This window comes from Apodemus sylvaticus, chromosome 23, assembly GCF_947179515.1.
Source record: "Apodemus sylvaticus chromosome 23, mApoSyl1.1, whole genome shotgun sequence".
In the NCBI taxonomy this organism is placed as follows: domain Eukaryota; kingdom Metazoa; phylum Chordata; class Mammalia; order Rodentia; family Muridae; genus Apodemus; species Apodemus sylvaticus.
This window is the reverse complement of record NC_067494.1, coordinates 24,794,113-24,816,173: the sequence shown is the minus strand read 5'-3', so window position 1 is coordinate 24,816,173 and position 22,061 is coordinate 24,794,113. Positions and strand designations below refer to the sequence as shown.

Here is a 22,061-nt window from a genome sequence, read left to right as displayed (position 1 = left end):
TAAGGAATCCTTGAACACTGTCATCTGTGAAGGACTGTGATTGAGCTTTAAGGTGTCCAGCTTGACCCAAAACCCAGATAAAGAAAGCTGTCCAATGAAAAGACTCCAAACAGGCTAACACAGCCTTTGGATATCTGACTAAGGACTGATTCATGGTTAAAACAACAACAACTCAAGGCAATAATTCTGTAACTATCTTGTTTACACACATAAAAATAACACTCCATTCCGGGCTTCCACAGCAGGGATGAGTAGAGCTAAGTGTCTGGCTGGCTGCTATATTTGGAAGCATGATGGGCTGTCAGCTGCTTCTTTAGCCCTGGGCGGGCTGGCCCTGGGCTGCAGAAATGAGTTGGTGGTGACTCTGGCTTAAGACTCTCCTTGACTCCTGAATTTAGTGAGTACTGGCAAGAGTTTCAAAAACATACGATGCTGGGGAACAGGAGATGTCCATTCTCAGGATTTTCTCATCTGATGCACGGTTTTCTATGTGTCTTTTGGGAATGCTACACGAGAAAGTAAGTTTTGGGGGAGGCTTACCCCAGCCAATGATGCAGAATTTCAGAATATAGCGGTGGATGTAAGTGTTGAACACTTTGACGAGGGCGATGTACATGTGGATGGCTTCCAGCCCCATCCAGGTGAAGGTGGCCAGGAGGAAGAAGTGCAGCAGCACAGCCACGGCCGTGCAGAGTCCCGCCACACCAAAGGTAGTGATCCAGCCATCCAGGAGGAAGACGAGGTTCAGGAAGAGCAGGGCTGAACTCAGGTTCATAAGGATTTTGGAAGGATAATCCCTGCGCAGCTTCCTAAGAGTGAAGAGAGAGAGAGTCATGCACAGAGTAACAGCATACAATGATGTCTAAAATTCAGAAGTCAGGTCATGCTTTCTACCATTCAATAGTAGGTAACTCCATATAAGAGATAGGTGGAGGAGTGAAAATATTCGTGAGTTTTTGCCAGGCTAAAAAGCATTCTTCAATGTGATTTTCATTTCCAATCTGTTTCCAGCTGTTTAAAAAAAATTCTCCAGAAAATGTGGTATATTTACACAATGGAATACTACTCAGCAATTAAAAACAATGAATTCATGAAATTTTTAGGCAAAAATGGTTAGAACTGGAAAATATCATCCTAAGTGAGGCAACCCAATCACAAAAGAACACACATGGAATGCAATCACTGATAAGTGGATATTAATTAGCCCAGAAGCTCTGAATTCTCAAGACACAATTAGCATATCAAATGACACCCAAGAAGAGGGAAAGAGAGGGCCCTGGTTCTGAAAGGGCTTGATCCAGCATTGTTGGGGAGTACCAGGACAGAGAAATGGGAGGGGGTGATTGGGAAATGGATGGAGGGAAGAGGGCATATGAGACCGATGGGGAGGGAGGAACTGGGAAAGGGGAATGCATTCAGAATGTAAACAAAGAATATAGAAAATAAAAAATAATTTAAAAAGTAACATAAAACTCCAGTGGAAGGTACCAAATTGCACAATTATTCTTAAAGCAAACAGGTGCCAGTTAAAAGACTGAGTGGTTTGTTTGTTTGTTTGTTTTGTGTTGTTTTATTTTGTTATCACAAGCAATGTTAGAAATATATTTTTAAATAAAAATTTTACATAAAAAAATAAAAAATTCTCAAAAATGTTTACACAGAATTTGTATTTATTTACTTGTCTATTCTTGAGCCAGGATCGTCTACTGCCTTGTAATTCACTATGTAGCCCAGTCTGTCCTCCAACTCATGGAAATGCTTGAGCCTTTTGAGTGCTGGGATTAAAGACATGAGCCACCACGCCCACAATTGCTTTTTAAAATTTAGGAATTTCTCCAGATATACAAGATTTACGGTTTAATTAATGTCTTTGGCCACTTGTGTCTGTCTGTGTATATATGTGCACCTGTCTTTAGATGGCCAAAAAAAGCCACAAGGTGGCATTAAGGGCCCTGGAACTAGAGTCACAGATTGATATGAGCTACCTGGTTGGAATGAAAGAGACCAGACTCAGCTCTTTCTGTGGGAGTAGCCAATGCTCACAGATGCTGGGCCAGTCCTTTACCCCGACACTTTTATTTTAAAAGTAATTTCCCCAGAATTGTTTGATGTTTCTTGATTTTTTTTTAATGACTCAGAGATGCCTTTTAACAAAGTTTCCTGTTTCAAGAGTGTTTGCATACAATTCAAGAAGCAAATTGTCTTTACCTTTACAATGTAGCAAGTATTTCATGTCATTTTAATTTACACAAGTGCTAATAATCTCAAGCCAACTTGAATCCACTTTGTCAATAGAAATATGGTACTTATAAACTAAAATTCTATACCTGGAAAATTCAGGGTTTGATCTTATGAGAAACATGAGGATTAAAAGGCAGACACAAACATGATTCATAAACTATAGCATTGTTTTCATGAAATTGAGGCAGTTTTCAGGATCACATTTGCAATTGCTAGCACTGTGCTTGGCAAATGGAAATATACTTACTCAAAAGCAACATATGTCAGGAGAGTTGCGGCTGAGAAAATGGCAGACACTCCACACCCAATGTAGGTAATGAACGTGAGGACTTTTGTGTTTCTTCCATCTATTTGTGAAGCACTCCTTGGAAGATCCTAACAAAACACAGGAAGCAGCTGTAAGCATTACTCCTCTTTCATGATAGCAATGCTAGAAAGTTTTGCTAGAAAGTTCACTGTTGACATTAGAGCCACTCAGTCTCAGGGGCTAAATACAGCAATGTCCATTGCTACACATTGCCATAGCTACCTGTGACCCTCCAGTGGACCAATACAAGAAAGAAAGCTGAGGCATCATTGCAGAAGTAGGAATAGACTGTCTTCAGTCAGGGCCTCCTTAATCTAAGCTCAGGGTACCCTAGTGTAAGCCAAAGAGTAAAAACACTAAGCCCCCAGCAGAAACAGGGTAGGATGCAGCTGCCTTATATGATAAGTTAACAACCACACCTGTTTCTGCAGAGGTAGGGGCATGGCTATAAAGGGAGGCCACTGTGCAAACATGGGCCATCCCTAGGCCCCTAGATTGTCAGGTACGTGAGAGATGCTTAGGCAGGAACAGCTGGAGGTTGCTATGGATGGTGTTGAGGTTTTATGGTCGTTTCAAAGCCTAGCATGTATAAGGTTGGGTTCTTTTTATTTTTTCATAAAAGTGACGTCACCAGGTAACTTGCGATCTAGCATTTTTAATCCCTATAGGCTACATATTTTTTAACGTTTATTTTATTAGATATTTTCTTTATTTACATTTTAAACATTATCCCCTTTCCTCATTTTCCCCCCCGAAACCCCCTATCCCATCCCCCCTCCTCCTGCTCACTAATCCACCCACTCCTGCTTCCCTGTCCTGGCATTCCCCTACACTGGGGCACTGAGCCTTCACAGGACCAAAGGCCTCTCCTCTCATCGATGCCTGACAAGGCCATCCTCTGCCACATATGCAGCTGGAGCCATGGATCCCTCCATGTGTACTCTTTGCTTGGTGGTTTAGTCCCTGGGAGCTCTGGGGGCACTGGTTGGTTCATATTGTTGTTTCTCCTATGGGGCTGCAAACCCATTCAGCTCCTTGGGTCCTTTCTCTAGCTCCTCCACTGGGGGCCCTGTGCTCAGTCCATTAGCTGTGAGCATCCACTTTTGTATTTGTCAGGCACTGGCACGGCCTCTCAGGAGACAGCTATGCCAGGCTCCTGTCCGCAAGCACTTGTTGGTATCCACAACGGTGTCTGGGTTTGATAACTGTATTTTAATGGCATAATTTAAAGTGTTAGGAGTTGTGAAAGAAACCAACATGGATAGAAAAGAAGCATAATCTCACATGTTGAAGTGAACTTAAAAACTCTGGACCTCACAGGAAAACCTTCCTTCTCCTTAAATGAAGTACAAGGTAAGGATAAAACCTGAGGTAAGACCACTAATCTGTTCTGGGGGGAGTTGAGATTTACTTCCAATATACAGATGTTTAAAAATGAAAGAAGCAATTTATTAAACATGCAGTTTAAACATTTCAATATTGTGGTAAAAGTAAACTTTTCTTTCTCTATGTCAATTTCCTTTCATTTTCATCAAATGTCAAGAAAACTGATACTCTTCCAGAGGCTACCCCACATAGAAGCAATATTTCTGGGTATGCGCATGTACTGACATGAAGAAGCAGAAGTCAGTTCTACATAGAACTAATGCCATAAGGCTCATGCAGTAGTTTTGAGACACTGACACACAGTGGCGGAGATCAATAGAGGTGGGGGCTTGGAGCCAGAAAGTCTTCCCCTTCCTCAATAGCCTAGGTGTCCCTCAAAACACAGGAAAGACACGGGCCCATGACACATGGGACAGAGTTTTTGTCAGTGCCATTTGACTACAGACTGGTGTCTATCTGGTAAGTTTCCGCAGAATCAGCTAGAGTAGAGAAATTGAGAGTTTTGAAGGATGATCAACTGTTTTCATCTAGGCGAGACAAATGAGACAAAGTAAATAATTTAAGGAAAAATTCAGTACTTCTGTGTAAGGACAGCAGTTCAGGGACAATTCTCCCATCATGTTGTGTTTTCTGAGAAGGATCACATGACAATTTTATCCTTCTAGAGGAGCCAACATGGAGATATAAGAATGACAAACAAGAGGGAAGTCATTTCTATAACAGAGAAATGTAGAAAAGGACATTAGACATTTTTCACACTGACAGATAAAAAGACATAATGATGGGTTCATGGGAATATTTAAGACTCTGAGACTATCTTATACAAGTGAACAAGAGTTTGCAAATCCAGAATCAAAGAAAATCTGTGACTCAAGTGCTGTTTGTCTGGAAGAGCCAAAAGGATGCTGGCACATTGCCAAAAAGGATGAACTTTGGAAAGTGTTTTCTTCCAGTGGTTTATAATCTTACAACAGAGGTCAAAAACAAAAGTGAAGGAATTCACTAACATGCAAATCTCTACACATGTAAACTTAACTTTTTACCCAGACAGCAAGAGGTAATGCAATGTGCATTTATAAATCCATAATAAAATTTAAATAACATGTAGTAAAACCAGCCATCCGGGTAATGTGCAGGTAAAATTAGGTTGCATATAAATCACCTCTGAGAAGTCAACTTTGTTACTTGCATCTATTAATCCACAAGGATTAAATTCGCAATCATTTTCAAACATATACCTGCACAGTGTTGAAACAGTTAAACTAACTGAGCTAAAGTTCACATATCTGAATGACTAATTCTTCAAAATAAGCCTTTTATGAAGAATTATCTTTAGTCAATTTTAAAGAAAAAAAGAAGACAGGAGGAAATGTAGATTTCTGTTTCAGATGTTTAGGGAAAACACACTGTAGTTTACTTGGTCAGTATAGTGAACTAATTATAGTTCGATGTCCCAAAGAATCAACATATTTTGAGAGCATTAAAAAGCTACTTTCTGTGATTCATTACCTTTGTCTGTGACTTCTTCTTGCCCAGACAGTTTGTATGTCTGATTGTCAGTAAATTTACAACCTGCAGATTTGTCATAAGACAATGGCCGTTTACACAGCCCAAGTAGTTCATCAGCCAAATATTACAGCCCAGATTTGCTCATTCTTCCTCCCAGACCCCACAGGCCGAAGGCTGGAGGATTTCATGGATGAGGTGACTAGAACCTTGTGTCTGTGGTTCCAACTGGAAAAACTGTATCAGCTCAATTCCCACTACTCCCATATTCTATGAATAAGCAACTGTACTTGATCCCTTCATAGAAACTTTGTCAAAACAATGGCCCCAGTATATTCTAGATGTTCTGCATCCTACATAGATGCTTATACAACACAAGTGTACCAGATAATGGTACTCACAGATGACTTTCAATAGGCCTAAGGTAGTAAGATGGGTCATGAAAATTGAATGGGATAAAAGAAAACACTGATGTGGCCTAAATTTTTTTTTTTTTGCAAAATTTTGAGTATCCTGGATAGGTAGATATTTTTAAGGATGAGAGAAAGAAAGAGTAGAAAGAATGATAAGAAATCCTCTAAGTGAGAGAAAACTCCAACTATTATCCCTCTTGCAGGATTGGAGTTAGACTCCCGCTCCTAGCTGTCATAATGGATTATACTCTTCAGGAGAGAAGTCACTTGGCCCAAGATGCAATATCAACTGGCAGGCAAGCATAGTAAATAAAACATGAAGACAAATCTTGCTTGGAGTATTTATAGTTATTTCTCTTCCATGCTAGCAACAACCCAACACCTTCCTTCTTCTATTGTTCTCTCTTCTTGTCTCTGCCTGACCATCTCCTTCTTCCTTAACTAAAGGGGTTCACAAGGATATTTGTTTTTATCCTGGAATTGTTTCTTGTTAGTACTATAGAAAATGAGATATAGTTCTGTTGTGTGATGCTATCACTGGGTGCAAATCCTCTGCTAAGCGGATGCTTCTTTATGACCCATGATGCAGGTTACAGATGGTCATGATTAGGTTACGATATCTAGGATGTGTGCCTTCTTCTAAAATGATAATGTGTCAAAGTAAGCTAAGAAACTCCTCTTACCATCAGAACTCCAAAGTGAGTGAAGTGGTTGCACAGACAGATGGTCTCACCAGCGTCCGAATCAGAGTGGGCAACACATCCAGAGGTGTTCCATCCCCCGAAACTTTCTGTGGGAAGAAACAGTGAGCGGAGGTCAGCAGCAGCAGCTCCACGTCCTCTGTAAGAGACGAGCCCTTGTACCTCAGCAGTTATCTGTAATATGGCCATCATTCTTGTGGTGACCGAAATGCAGAACTATTTAGATACTTGAAAGTCATCTCAAAATCTTTCAGACCGTCATTTCAAACTGTGCTCCACTGAAATATCTCAGGGCTTCTACAGATGTTAATATTAATTTTTAAGCAACTTTTGAAATAAACTTTTATAAAAACTAAAACTTCTTTTCAAACGTTATGTGCTAATGAGCTCTCAGAAGACCAAAGCATTTTTCCTCTCTGGGATCAGACTAACCTTTTAGGAAGACATACGAAAACGGGATGTGGGCTTAGCCTATTTTGTGATGCACACAGTAGTTATCATTATGAAAGCAAGGGCAAATGACATGAACACAGCTTATCTGACTTGTTAGCATTATATTTGTCCATCTCTTTAAATATGTTATGGCACAAGATGATGTTTTTAACCAAGTATACAAGTCAATCAGCATTTCAAAGGACAGGAAGCTAAAACACTAACCACAACTATACTAAGTAACATTTTATAAGCAATATAGCCGGTATGGCGCCAGGATAGATTTATTAGCAACATGGTATTGGGGGAATCCATAGGGAAGATGACTCTTAGAAGATGAACGCAAGAGATTTCTTTTCACAATTCCCTTATCATTTCCACACTCTTTTCCCAGTGATTTGTTGATTCCTTGTTTTGATTGCTCAATACCATTTTGGAGGTCATTTTTATTTTCAAATAATCTGTGTTCTTTATAATCACTTGCTTAAGTAGCCTCTTTCAACTGTCTCATAATTTGTGTGACTTAGAGTCAAATCATCTCATCAGACTGTTTTCATCTGCAAGTGGCTACAACAAAAATGCATGCCACATCGCACACATAACTGAAATGAAAATGGTCAATTTGCTCAGACTGCGAGTCAAATATGCTTACTTCTTGCAGTGACAAAAATGTTATTTTAAAAATGAGAATTGATTTCCTAAGCTATCTAAACTATAGTTTGAAGCTTGCTTGCTGTAAAGTTGTGGTTTCGGGTGAAATGGAAGGGGATGCTTGAAAACACTTGAAAGTCTATTAATCTATATTAAGTTCCCTCAGGATTTTACAACTTACTGTTTTTGTTCAGATCCCAGAAGGCACAGATAGGACGATGCACTTCCTAGAGTAGCATAAAAATAAACACAAAAATCATATTTTAAATTGTTTCGAAGTCACAACTGAAAGGAAACTGAACAGTACCACCATGCCAGTAGCACTTGACCAGGTTGGCAGCCTGGGTGGGTCTACTCTCCTAGAAACTTTGCATGAACAGCAAATGGGCTCCCAGGGAAGAATGTCAGTCACTTTTCTTAAGGACATTCACCCTGTGTTCTCTTATTAAGTACTGACTCTACTTCTATTCTTCATGTCTAGCAATGCTTTTTATAATTTAATGTTCATGTCATCTTCAAAATTCTCCCATATGTCTGGGTATCTGCAAAAGCAAACTAAAAGCAGATCCTCAAAGGACAGTTGTATGCCTACAGCCAGATGGCATTATTCACAAAACATAGCCAGAAAATAGAAGCAACCCAAGTGAGCATTGATGGGTGAATGGATAAAATCTGTTATGTTCCCACAATGGAATTTCAGCCAGTCTTTGAAGGAATGTGCTTCAGGCAAGTGATAAAACACAGATGGATTCTGAAGGCCACTTCTGAAGGACAACGACTGTAGGTTCTCTAAGGTGATTCTTCCAACCAAATTAGTACAGCAAGGAAGTGGAATGAATAGAGGTTGCTAGGGATTTCTTGGAGGTAAGAACAGGGAACTATTGATGTTCAGTGGGGACAGGCTTTCAGTTGAAGTAAATTAAACAAAAACTAGTGGAGAGAGATGGTCTCTACTGTCGACTGTTGACAAGTTAATGCAAATGAACTATAGACCTAAAAAAATAGTAGGTCCCATTGTTTTTCTATGGGGAATAAACATGTCTTCCTTTGTGGATGCTGAAGCAAATAAGGCCAAAGATGAATAAGGAGGCTTCATGATAAGGGAGAGTGAATTCAGTGTTTTCAACTCCGAATCCTTGGCTATTATCAGCCTGCTCACATCCTTCCTGGCGCTTGTGAGACCTTTACTCAGAAGCTCTACATAGGTGAATATACTTGTTTGTGATCAGGAGAAGATGGGACATCTCCCTGTAGCACATAAGTGGACAGCAGAGCGGGTCCTGCGGTAATATGAATGCTAAACTTGGCAACCTCTTAAGTCACTGCACATCTTCCAAAGGACAAGTCTACTCTCTCTAGTTGTTCCTTGAGCTTTCTCAGTTGCAATTGTTTTTGACTTTAAAAATAATAAAGAGACAGTAACAACTCCTAACCAAAAACCGTGTCTGTGTCCTTGTATTTGGAGATTCTCAAGACCTTTATTAACAACAGTAGCCCTCTTGATCATTTCCATTCTCTTCTGATTCTTGGGTACCAGGTGAGAGAGACTCGCTGGTGGCTGCTGCCATTCATGGTGCCTTCTTTTTTTTTTTTTTTTTTTTTTTTGCTAACATTTTTTTTTATTCGATATAATTTATTTACATTTCAAATGATTTCCCCTTTTCTAGCCCCCCCCCCCACTCCCCGAAAGTCCCGTAAGCCCCCTTCTCTTCCCCGGTCCTCCCTCCCACCCCTTCCCAGTTCCCCGTTCTGGTTTTGCCAAATACTGTTTCACTGAGTCTTTCCAGAACCAGGGACCACTCCTGCTTTCTTCTTGTATCTCATTTGATGTGTCAGATAGAGGGCTAATATCCAATATATATAAAGAACTCAAGAAGTTAGACTCCAGAAAACCGAACAACCCTATTAAAAAATGGGGTACAGAGTTAAACAAAGAATTCTCACCTGAAGAACTTCGGATGGCGGAGAAGCATCTTAAAAAATGCTCAACTTCATTAGTCATTAGGGAGATGCAAATCAAAACAACCCTAAGATTTCATCTTACACCAGTCAGAATGGCTAAGATTAAAAATTCAGGAGACAGCAGGTGTTGGAGAGGGTGCGGAGAAAGAGGAACACTCCTCCACTGCTGGTGGGGTTGCAAATTGGTACAACCACTCTGGAAAGCAGTCTGGCGGTTCCTCCGAAAACTGGGCACCTCACTTCCAGAAGATCCTGCTATACCACTCCTGGGCATATACCCAGAGGATTCCCCACCATGTAATAAGGATACATGCTCTACTATGTTCATAGCAGCCCTATTTATAATTGCCAGATGCTGGAAAGAACCCAGGTATCCCTCAACAGAAGAGTGGATGCAAAAAATGTGGTATACCTACACAATGGAGTACTATTCAGCCATTAGAAACAATGAATTCATGAAATTCTTAGGCAAATGGATGGAGCTAGAGAACATCATACTAAGTGAGGTAACCCAGACTCAAAAGGTGAATCATGGTATGCACTCACTAATAAGTGGTTATTAACCTAGAAAACTGGAATACCCAAAACATAATCCACACATCATGGTGCCTTCTTACCTGACCAGCCCATCTCCCTTCTAGAGGATGGATGTCATCCCAAATAAAATGTGTTGACGTGGTTCTTTATCATCTACAGTTCTTGGAGATGGTAAGTACTCCCCAACTGCTATCTGTGGCATTTTCTTACCTGTGTTCTGGTGTGTTTGATTTTGATTTGAACCGGATCTTTCAGATTCTGGATCGTAATGTTTCCAATACTGCACGCCATCACATAACTCACTAGGATTTTTCCTTGAGATCCAACATCCTTTGAAAGAAAAGAACAGATTGCGTGCACAAGTCATAAACACACACTTTCATGCTCCAAAGTAAGCAAACGGTCAGCAACTTTTACACTTAAGATCTCAATTCTAGAACATCCTGTTTATGACTTTCAATTGTTGGCTTTCCTGAAGGGTCTCTGCTATTTCCCTTATTACAAAAAAATACATTGAGGGGACAGCACGAACCAGCGTTATGAGGGACTGTTTGAAGCACTCTATTCTCCATCACTCAGATGAGGCAAGCTAATTGACAACTGTAACAATACAGACTCATCAATCATACAGACTCATAAAGAGCTATGAAACAATGGAATAATTTCCCAACTCTAGAGAACAGATGAAATTATTTACAGTGTAAAAATTAAAGAGTAATTCATCATTTACACCCATGCCAACAGCCTGATTTGCCTACCAGTTTATACTTAAATGTAATTTGTTGGGACTGAAGTCCCACTTAGAACATCTGCCTTTTAGTCTTTTAGACTTGACAGCAGAAGAAGAGTTCGCAGAGAAATTAGGTGGCTAGAGAGTCCCTAAATCTGTGCTGTCCAATGACTTGGAGCACCAGTCTGTCTTTCTAGCAAGTTCTCTGGTTTTCTCTTCCATCTTGTTTTCTTGTCAAACTCGAATGTCTCTATGCCACAGTTTATAAGGCAATTGTATTAAAAACAATTATACAATCACTCTTAAATTCCAAATATAATTCTAAAATAGTTTTTGACTAATTTTTTATATTCATTACTATCAACACAGTTAGTATTCTGTCTAAGCTCCACCCTACAATTACCTGGCAACAGCCAGGTATGCCCAGCCCCATAGACCTGGCCTGCTATAAATGGGGCTGCATGCCCCTCCTCTCTCTCTCTCTTTCTCTGTCTCTCTCTCTCATCACTCTTGCCTCTTGGCACTCTCACCTCTCTGCCCCTCTTGGGCTCTCCTCCCCTCCTGCCTCTCTCCACGTGGTCAGGGCCAGTCTCCACTTCTCTTCTCCTCTCTCTCCGCCTTCCTCTACCTTCACTACCCCATTAACTCCCATCCTCTTCCATGAATAAACTCTATTCTATACCATGTCTGTGTGTGTCTGGTCCCTCAGAGGGGAAGAGTGCCTGGGCATGGGCCCTCCTAGGCACCCCCTTCCCCCATACTGCCTTGCCACACTCTCTAAACCATTTTCTCTATTTTTATGACCCCATCACAGTTGACTTGGGTTGGGAATGGCCATCACTTGTTGAAAACGTTCCTATTATTTCTATAGCATGGGGAGAATACTGCAGATTCTTAACTGGTTTCTGTTTATTTTATGTTATACATATATACATATATGTATATATATTTACATACATTTCTGTTAGTTTACTTTCAAAAATCTAAATATGTGCTACTGTAGAAGCTTCCTAAAATATGTAGAAACATATGAATGTATACATGTATATGAAATGTACAAATGTATATTTCATATATACAAATATATGAAAGAAATACACATGGAGCCACCAAATAATAGGGAAAACAAAACACTAATTAGACATGTTACACCACAAAGCAAAAATTTGCAGTTTCAGGAAGGGCTATATTTTTTTGAGTTATTGGCTAAGGGGGCCCCATGGAAACCCTAATTATCACAGGCTATTGTCAAGGCTATAGATCAGTTTGCTCTCCACAAACTGATGGTTAGACCCTAAGCTGAGGACAACACACATTTCACCAAGCAGCTATAAGCTGAGTTGGTCCCTAACTCAAAGTTTGTATAAAAGTCTAGGTCCCATTTATATTATACACGGACATTTTACAAAGCCTGTTTCTAAAATATTGGCAGATAAAATTTTTAAAATTTTGGAATTACATTTCACCATATTCATTCCCTTTGCCCCACCCCTCTATCCACCATATGAGAAACATTACTATGGACCTGAGACTCGAAATGCTCCACTGCACAGGGCACACAGCTGAAGAAACCCGGGCACCTTGAATTTAACTGGTAACTTTTCTTCTAAAGAAAGGGTCCAGCAAAACGCTCACGACGGGGCTGGCCTCATAAAGGCAACCAAGGGTCACTAGTGTTTTCTGGCAGTTGACCATCTAGTATCTGAGCTGATGCCAATAAAAATGATAATATGTGCTTAGCACAATGCCACTCTACTTTGCGGATATGAGAATGCCAAAGGTCATTTGAAATACTAATGGGAAAAATGATTAAAGCCAAGAATGCCGCTCATTATGTAAAAGGTGCTTCCTGCTGAGTTAAAAAAAAATCCTTTCCTTTGGTGCACAAATGCTTTAACTTTAGAGGCCTCAGGGTCAGGAGAACAAAGGACTAACAAATAATAAATAGTAGCATCATAACTAATTCAATTTCTCATTATATAATACATCTTAGCCTGATATTTGTTTTTGAGACTCAAGTAAGTGCATACTGTTAAACTGGAGATTATTCGAGTAAAATATTTAAATATTTATATTATTTTTTAATTTAGAAAATATGGTAGATTAATTTTTCTGTAACTGTTGGTGTATTTCAAAAGAATCTGAATGTTTTAACCTCTGAGCAAAGATAAATTCAATGAGTTCTCACCTGGAAAAGTCCAGTTTTGTTGAAGAAAGTGAACTGTGCCCTTCTGACCAATACAGAATCCTCAGGACTTAAATTCTCAAGCAAATTTGGAGGCAAAATCACAGACGCCAGTGGATCTGCCTGTCCATTCTCGAAGTCCATCTGGCACACACAAACACATTGGTAGAGTAGTCATCGTGAGGGTAATGGTAGCCCAGTCCCCAGGCTGAGTTGGAGGAAAGAACATGGCAAGCAACACACTAGCTAGAGCTAGTGTTGGCCTTGACCTCTTGTAGAGGTCTGGAATTCCTGGATAAGTCACTTGCAGTCACAGGCAGAGATGGCATTCCGAGTTCAAACAAGAATACCTTGATTTTAAAGCTTATCCACAATGCTAGAGACCAATGAATACTTTTCAAGTATGAGAGTGGGATTTTAAAGGCGTCTGATTTTGATGTTTTCTCCATATACTACGGGCTTCATCTAACTTGTTTAACTGCAGGGATCAGTTATCTCTCTAAAGAAAGAACAGCTGTTTTTGTCTTGTTTTGACACCATGGCCTACATTTGGAATAAGACAAGTGGAGAGTGACACACTTTGAATGGAGAAATTACACAGAGTAACTCAGTCTTCATTGACACTCCCCTGGTTGCTATATGAACGGTAGTCTGTAGACTGAGAAACAGCTAGATGAAGAACAGCCTCAGATATCATACCTCAAGCCTTAGAGATTGTCCTCATAGTATGAGAGACCAGTGCAGTTTACCCTGTTTAAATAAAGCCCTGATAGCTCCCTAGACCCCTAATTTAAAAGAACAAAAAAGTTCTCATACCCTATGCCGAGACCATTTTTCTGTTTTCATTGTAATCTCTCTTGACAGCTAAAACCAAAACTACCCAAGTATGCTCCACTCAGAACATCCCACAGATCAGGAATGGTGTTGCAATGATTGGGTTTGTTCTGCTTGCTAACAGTGACCAAGACATGGTAGGCACAAAGTTATTGAATGAGCTGTGACCTAAACATGTCCAAGAGTGTCACTTGAGCCCCAGTTTACTTGTCCAGCCTCATCTTGTCCTTGGCAGCCTGCTACTACTGAACCACTACATTGTGGCATTGCACCACATGGTCCCAAGAACAGCAGCCGCTGAGCACTTAGCTAATCCAGACATACTAGAGCTCCACACAGAGGCTATCATCTCAGAAGCTCTGAGGGCAAGGCCCAGAATTGTTTTAATGTATCTTCCCTGGACCTCTAAAGTCCAGTGTTAGAATCAGTGGCACAAAGAAGGCTTCCCCTGTGCCTCTTCCCACCTGGAGGCTGATAATAAGTCATTTATCTCTTTAAATCCCTCCCAACCTATACTTCAACCTCATGTGCTAAGATATAGCATCTTCCCGCCTCCTTTAGAAGGTACCCTTCATCATCTAGGCTATGAAACCTACACCTCCTATATTTCTATATATATTCAAGACTTCCTTGAGGTATCTAATATTAAGGAACCAGTAAATTTGTTCGCTGTCTCATTAGTTGAAATTAAAAACAAACAAACAAACAAACAAACAGGCATGGCTTTGTTACCTGGAAATAAGATTCATTGTTGCTTGGAAGGCCAATGCTAAAATTTGAAGGTGCATTTGTTCCTGGCATCAGTGATGAGACTCCAAGGGCCAAATTCTGTGTCTCAATATTCACATGTGGGGTGCTATTCAGGTCTATTTTGAAGGCTAGCTCATCAATTGTTTTCAAAGCTCTAAAGAAATGCAGACAACATCACTTAGATTAAAGTGTGTTTTAGGTACTTGCCGCATGATAAAAATTCTAATAAAGAAATTATCTTTAAGTTCTTTGATCTTAGTGAATACAGCCATAAAAGATTGCAAACCTCAATGCCATTGGCTAAAACACTGAATGATAGTAATGGATTAAATCTCAAGAAAACTGTACTGTCTTTTTTATTGTTATTATTTTATGTACATTGGTGTTTTGCCTGCATGTATGCCTGTGTGAGGGTGTTGGATCCCCTGGAATGAGAGTTACAGACAGTTGTGAGCTGCCATGTGGTTTCTGGGAACTGAACTTAGGTCCTCTGGAAGAACAGTCAGTGCTCTTAACTACTAACCCTTCTCTCCAGTCCAACTGTACAGCCTTACGGGCAATCAATAGCTAAGTCAACAGGAACAAATTTTGTTTTCCACAAATACTGTTTGAGAAACCAAAAGGTACTGCGAAAGTGCTTGCAATGAATTGAGTAGAGATCAAATAACCTAGAAAACATACTAACAAATACATTTTCATCAAAGAAATGTTACCTAAAGGAAGGAAACAGAAGAAATTAAAGACCCTAATATCAATAACAAGTGGAATAACAAAATACAAAGAAATATAATCACACCTGTTCTAGGCTTTTCCATTTTAGGAGTTCACAGAGCTGTGTAAAACAGCAGGTGTACAGTGGCTGAATGAAAATGATCATGGATAATCAAAGTTTTAGAATGAAAATATATTACAATGTTCTGAGTATGCTTTTGGGGGAAAGCTTTATATATGTTACTAGATAAAAAGTCTAATTTACTCTGTAAATTATAGAGAGCTTTAGAATTTACTTTGTTCATGACCTTGGTAAACACATATGCATCTTACAGAGTAATGAATTATGGAGTGTAAGCACAAAGAATGCAGAAACGGGGAATGTTCTCAGAACACATCTGCACCGTGTAACTCGGCTGGGAAGGGATACTTACTCAGTAGAAGACTCAAGCAAATCGCTATCTGAACTGCTTAAGATATTAGAAAATATATTCATTAGAGTGGAGCCGAGGGCTATGTCAATGTTTTCCTTTTTGTTCACAATCTGTTTGACCCGTTCTACAATGCTGTTGATATTAGCTGAGGTTAGGTTCTGCCCATTGCCAGTTTTGTTTAAAATATCATTGGCCAATTCATTTGATTGTCCTAGAAGGAGGGAAAGAAACAATATAACATTTGCCTGGGTGTTTTGGACATTTCTAGGAATAGACAGTATGAATAGTGTATTATACAGGTGCAGGGAGCAGGCCTTCCCTTACCCATCTTCATAAAGTAATGCTTCTTTCCACATAGGAACACAATCCTTAAGTATGATATGAATGATTCAAAGTAATCAATGTTACCTTGAAGTTGCTAAGTACATGTTTTCTACTTGAAACTAATGCAGAAATATGAAAAATGTATAGAATAGCAATTTGCACATTACTTTTAAATCCTCTGTATAAATTTCTTAGCATTTTTATTTCCCTAGGTTATGAATATGACACAAAGTTAATATGCAGATAAGTATATTTTCTTACTAAAACACATGAAAGCTTCATTTGTCTAAGTTTTAATATTACAGTATATATCACACAGCAGAACATCATATCTGAAAAGAATAAAGCCTTAACAATGATAAGGTCATTTCACTCTGTCATTGGGAAGGGAAGACAAATTGAACTCACTTGAGCAGTTGGAAGAATCGACTGGGCCCCAGGAGGCTGACGTTGCATTAGAAAGGCTGCAATAATTACCAAACAACAAAATGACATTTAAATATGTGGCATTAATGAAATGGCATTTAACAAAAGCAATTGTTAAGCTTCAGGACTTGCCTTGATATCTAGCTAGATTGCTTTTGAAAAGAAAATTACAAATGACGCTAAGAATCCTCATTGGAAGACCAGTCAGTAACTTGCACTCTTGAAGGGAAGTACCAGCTACATCCTGCATCCTGGCCTCACATACCCCGTCAAGTGCTGCTTTAAGGACCTTTACTGGAAAACTCTAATTTCAATTTCACATAACTCTGGAGAGTAGATTCCAATCCACATTTATAAAAGAGGAAGTGCATTTTAGAGAAGCCAAGGAATTTTCCCAAGACTTTGAGCCAGGAAGAGGTAGGGCCACATTTCAAACGTGCGTCCATAAATCTTACAGCACTTCTCTCTTCTCCACAGCAAGTGTCAAAAGTCCCCTTGATCCCGGGGACTCACACTCAGGCACTTTCCATTCCTGAATCCCTTCCCAAAGAGGTAACTGGACCCCAGGCAGAGGGTGGAGGACGAGATATGCAGGGCGGTTTGGCGAATCCATGCAACTCTCTCATCTAAGGTTTATTACACATGCAGTGAATTCTTGTGTCTTGGCAGTCTGGGTCAACAGGCTGCCCAACCTGGATCTGATGCCCAACCCCTCCTGCCAATTCTGTCTTCCCCCAATTGGGTAAGAAGTCATCCTAAGGGTTTTGATGCATACTCTGAGACCAAGTTGGTTACAGGGCCCTTTGTTCTGGAGCCACGCTTTGGCTTTCTAATTTTTTTTCAATCTTTTCTTGTTGAGAATCTGATTAGCTCAATGTGAGAGGAAAGCAGCCTTGTAGATAATATTTTTTCCTCATATCTATCCACCCACATGTGTGTGGTTCTTGCCTTGCATCTCAAATCAATGCAATGATTGGGTACTGCTGTGACATAGATAGTAAGCTTAGACACATGATTAGTCAAAAGTCAAAGAAAGAATTACCATTTTCGTGTCATAAAAAAACCTGGCTTGTTTGGACATGGTTGTTTGTAGACCGATGGTGAGATGGGTGTCCACTTAGAGCCCTCTGCGTCCTCCAAGGCACTACACCAACCTAGGGGAAAATGAGAGTCATCATGAGATAGAACAGCCCTTAATTTTCTGAAGTTAAAGATATAGAATGAAAACCAATGACAGTCCTGGGAATTTAGTAACTCTTTATATACTATCAAAATAACCAGTGTTTTATATTTAGAATTTTTTAAAGTTAGCAAGGATAAGCATGCACTTGAGATAAAAAATTATTATACCTTACAAAACTATCTTATAATAAAAGGACACACTGCAATAATGAATTGTACATGCTCATTCCTATAAACCATTAGCTGCATATTAGTAATGGAGTTTCATTCGGAAAATAAACATGATAGGAATTGAGAACAAAACCTGAAAATTTCAAAATGTAGTGCAATCAGTTTAAAATGGGGGAGGGGATCGAACTGTGCACACAAGGCTTTGTGGCTGAGCTGTCAGCATATTTTATGGGTCATTTTCTAGCTGTTCTTGGGATGTGCCCTTCCTACAAGCTTACTGGGAAAGAAAAGACAAGGAAGTTCCGACAAGCTAGCTTCACCTGTCTCACCTCTTTTGTGAATCTCTTCTACTCTTTGTATGAAAAAATCCTCTAGGTCAGTGTGGTTCTCAACCTGTGGATCGTGATCCTTTCAGGGTCAAATGAATCTTTCATGGGAGTTGCATATCAGATATCCTATGTATCAGATATTTACTATAATTCACAGGAGCAACAAAATTATCATTATGAAGTAGCAATGAAAATAATGTTATGGTTTGGGGGTCACCACAACATGAGGAACTGTATTAGAGGGTCGCAGCATTAGGAAGGTTGAGAACCACTGCTCTATGTCATAGTAATGGCAAAAAAAAAAAAAGAAAAGATTCAGATTTTATCACTGGAAATGTCAAAGTCATAGCAAGATACCAGCCACCACGGTCTTCCATGTGCTGAAGAACTAGCAAGTCTTTCTGCGAACCACCATTGTAGGCACCAACTGAAGATTCAAATAGCCTTCCAAATTGCCCTTTGAATTCGGGAGGTTTGAAGCTTTCATTTTCAAATGCCATAAACCCTTTTTCACAGAGTCACTTCTGGAGAACCATTGTAACACAATATTAAATAACCAGGATACATTAAATATCCAGGTATGCACAGAAGGCTGTCCTAAGATTATCCAGCCTTTGAGGACAGATAGGGGTGGTCCCTCAGGGATATGTGGTCTTATCTTTCCTGCCATTTGTTGCAGTGCTTCTTTGCAGAGACCCTTGTGTATGACATGGGAGTTCTGGCTCCTCTCTGGACGCCTGCGTGGGAGAAAGCACGTGCTTTCACAAAGCCCCAGCCTCTGTTTAGTACTTCCCGGCTGAGGCATTTATCTATATGTATCCACCTTTCTGATGGTCTCGGTAACTCTGTGTTGTGTTGTCCTAGAATGGAGATGGGCAGGCGCTTTCGTAAGTGTGCATTGATCCCACTGGATCTAGACATCGCTGTTAGCAAACTCTAGGGGTGAAAAGTACCATATCCCTACTTCAACTTACTAGTGCACCAAAAAGCAGCAAAATCTTTAGTCCCAATTTCTACAAAAGTCTCTCATTAGAATATAACTGCTCCTAGAATAACACCAGAGCAATTGCTTTTGGGTGTATGGTTTTAGATATTTGTTTGTAAAATATCTTGAGATGTATCCATTCATTTATTCATCTGACAAATATTCAAGTGTTTGGGGTGAAGCATTTTTTTTAAAGAAAATAAGATGCTATCTCATGCTAAAGATCAAAATACTTAAATAAAACATGCATAAGAATGCAGATAAGTCCACTAAGAGACTGTACTCTTAATGTGTATGTGCAGCACAAGTTTCTTAACAATATGAAGCAAAGGCTAAACAATGATGATGCATACTACATGTGATAACTTCAGAAAAGGCCTTTAAGAAGAAGTGGATTTGTGGCTATCACTGAAATTATATGGGTGAAGGTGTGCAGAGCCGTTGTGGTAAAGAGCATGCACGTGATCTAGGTACAAAGGGGCATGGGCTGTGTCACATGTATCATGGGAGCTTAGAATGTGGAAGGTGTGTCGCTGAGAATGGATTCTCTGTTCAAAATTCCTGGCTTGCTCCTGTGAAGGTTATAGCATCATTCACAGACAAAGAACACAACAGTAAAATATATTTTATAATAAGGAGTTTATCTTCATTAGTTATTTGATGACAGTTCTTGTAAAGGTACATAGACAGTCTTTTAATCCCATAAGCAGAAGCCAATGATAGTCAAGGGTATTCGGGTACTTTGCTCCTTTTAGGCTGAGAAATGGTAAATACAAACAGGCTGCCTCCTTCATTCCCGTAGATTATTGAGACCATCTTTAAAGTAATGATATTCATTTCAAACAGCCTCTAACAAATTTCATCATTAAAAAATATACTTTACACAGACAGATAACAAAAGAAGAATGTGTATGTGTGTATGTGTTAATTCTGCATGTGTAAATCACAAAAGCTGAACTCACGTACCCAGTGGCTTCACGTTGACTTTGCACAACCTCACACCATCCTCTAGCGATGCATTGTTTGCTAAAAGCTGTTTTTCAATCATTTCTCCATCCAGGTCGCCATTATAGGTAGCATTGTAGACTAGAAGGGCCCAAAGCACCAACCTATAAAAAAAATATGTCAGAGAGAACTAGTGCATCTTGGCTTGCTCACTGACTCAGGTTTTTATGGTGGGAGAAATAGAACATGGACGCCATGTGTGGTAATTTGAATATGCTTGGCCCAGAAGAAATGGCACTATTAGGTGTGGCTTTGTTAGAGTAGGCGTGGCCTTGTTGGAGGAAGTGTATGACTGTGAGGGTGAGCTTTGAGATCCTATGCTCAAAGCTCTACGCACTGCAGAAGAAAACCTCTTCCTGGCTGCCTACAGATGGGTTTTCTCCTGGCTGCCTTCTGATCAAGATGTAGAATTCTCAGCATTCCAAGTGCTATGCTTGCCTGGATGCTGCTATGGTTCTTGCCATGATGATAATTGACTGAATCTCCGAAACTGTAAACCAGACACGTGGAGATTGAATTGGATCAATTAAGGAGTCTTGGCCTTTCTCTGTGGTACAAATTACAGTGTTCACGCTACCAGGAATAGATTTTACAAAATATTTCCTTAAAATTTTATCAGAGCACCCCAGTTTTTAAAGAAATATTTATATATTTAGTATGAAGTGTTCATATATTATATAATAATATTTATAGCATCCACTTAACTCAAAAGAGGATATAATATACTTAATTCTGTTTTGTTTCTGTATATGCAAAACTTAAAAATTCAGAGGGGAAAATTCAAATTGTATACTGGACTCTTGAAATTGTTGTATTATTATTTACAAATATGATGCATGCCCATAGATGGAGCTTTTACAAGTGCTCTGTTTGGTGAAAAATTGTAAAAATGAACACTCAAGATATGCAGTTTGGCTACTACACTGCTGCAAATGGTTTTAGAATGTGTGACCTTGAAAAATATCTAAATCAAAGGAATGTAGGAATCAAATGATGTAGGAATCAAAGAGGAAGATTTACAAACCCCCTGCAAAAACATACAACTAAGCCATAACTGTAGCTTTTAACAAGAGCAAAAACCCAAAGGTAAAATTCGGCATTGAGGTGGAGGTGCATGACGCCATTTTGTCAAGGAAAGGAGAATTTTTTTTTTTTACTGCTTTATGTGAGAGTGCTGCATTTGTATTTCCTCCAATTCTGAAGAAAAATGTAGAATATAGCAGACATCACTCTATTATCTAGATCGGTTGCTATTCAATCGCCCAAGAGAAGAGGAGGCAGGCACCAAGGATGGCACACTCAAGGTATGAAATTTTGTCAGTAAGAATAGAAGTAAAAACAGAACGAGACCATTTGTGATGTTAAAAGAAAAATCGTAAATCAGTAAAGTATTGGTTGCTGAAGGATAGGTGAAGAATCTACATAGACGGCCCTCAAAAAACAAAGCTAAAGGACAAAGTCACTGCTCCTCTCTCAGAGCTTATACTTCTAAAACAATCCACCACTTAACACTCATTCATAAGCCAGACTTCATCATGAGATGTGCACATTGCTGTGGATGGTGAACCGTTGATCATTTTCTAAATGGCATATGATAAGGTGCCCTGTGATTAAATGGCTGTTAGAAGAAAAGCCACCCTGGTTCCTGGGAACTCACAGCCATGCCCAGGACAGCACCCTAATGTATTGTGGGAACATTCCAATCTCTCATTCAGTGGATGCATTCAATACATGAATAACATGAACCATTCAAGAAGTAGCCCACAGTTTCACAATCCTTATCTGTGTTATTTTTCGTTCCCATCTGAAAACAGAAACTACTCTATGGTTCTACAACAGTCCAGGTCTTTCTCTGTTGC

At 39.5% G+C, this 22,061-nt stretch overlaps 1 protein-coding gene across 5 annotated transcripts in view; it reads right to left on the bottom strand.

The window, feature by feature from the left end:
- The window catches only part of Adgrg6 (adhesion G protein-coupled receptor G6), a 134,217-nt gene that overhangs the window by 23,229 nt on the left and 88,927 nt on the right, over positions 1 to 22,061 (bottom strand). For all 5 annotated transcript variants that reach the window (XM_052169324.1, XM_052169325.1, XM_052169322.1 and 2 more), the window contains 11 exons: positions 20,164 to 20,306; positions 17,573 to 17,684; positions 16,513 to 16,568; positions 15,781 to 15,991; positions 14,618 to 14,789; positions 13,055 to 13,195; positions 10,347 to 10,466; positions 7,819 to 7,864; positions 6,537 to 6,643; positions 2,489 to 2,616; positions 541 to 809 (listed from right to left, as the gene is read on the bottom strand). In XM_052169324.1, coding sequence (XP_052025284.1) covers positions 541 to 809; positions 2,489 to 2,616; positions 6,537 to 6,643; positions 7,819 to 7,864; positions 10,347 to 10,466; positions 13,055 to 13,195; positions 14,618 to 14,789; positions 15,781 to 15,991; positions 16,513 to 16,568; positions 17,573 to 17,684; positions 20,164 to 20,306 — 1,505 coding nt within the window. The remainder of the gene's footprint in view (positions 1 to 540; positions 810 to 2,488; positions 2,617 to 6,536; positions 6,644 to 7,818; positions 7,865 to 10,346; positions 10,467 to 13,054; positions 13,196 to 14,617; positions 14,790 to 15,780; positions 15,992 to 16,512; positions 16,569 to 17,572; positions 17,685 to 20,163; positions 20,307 to 22,061) is intronic.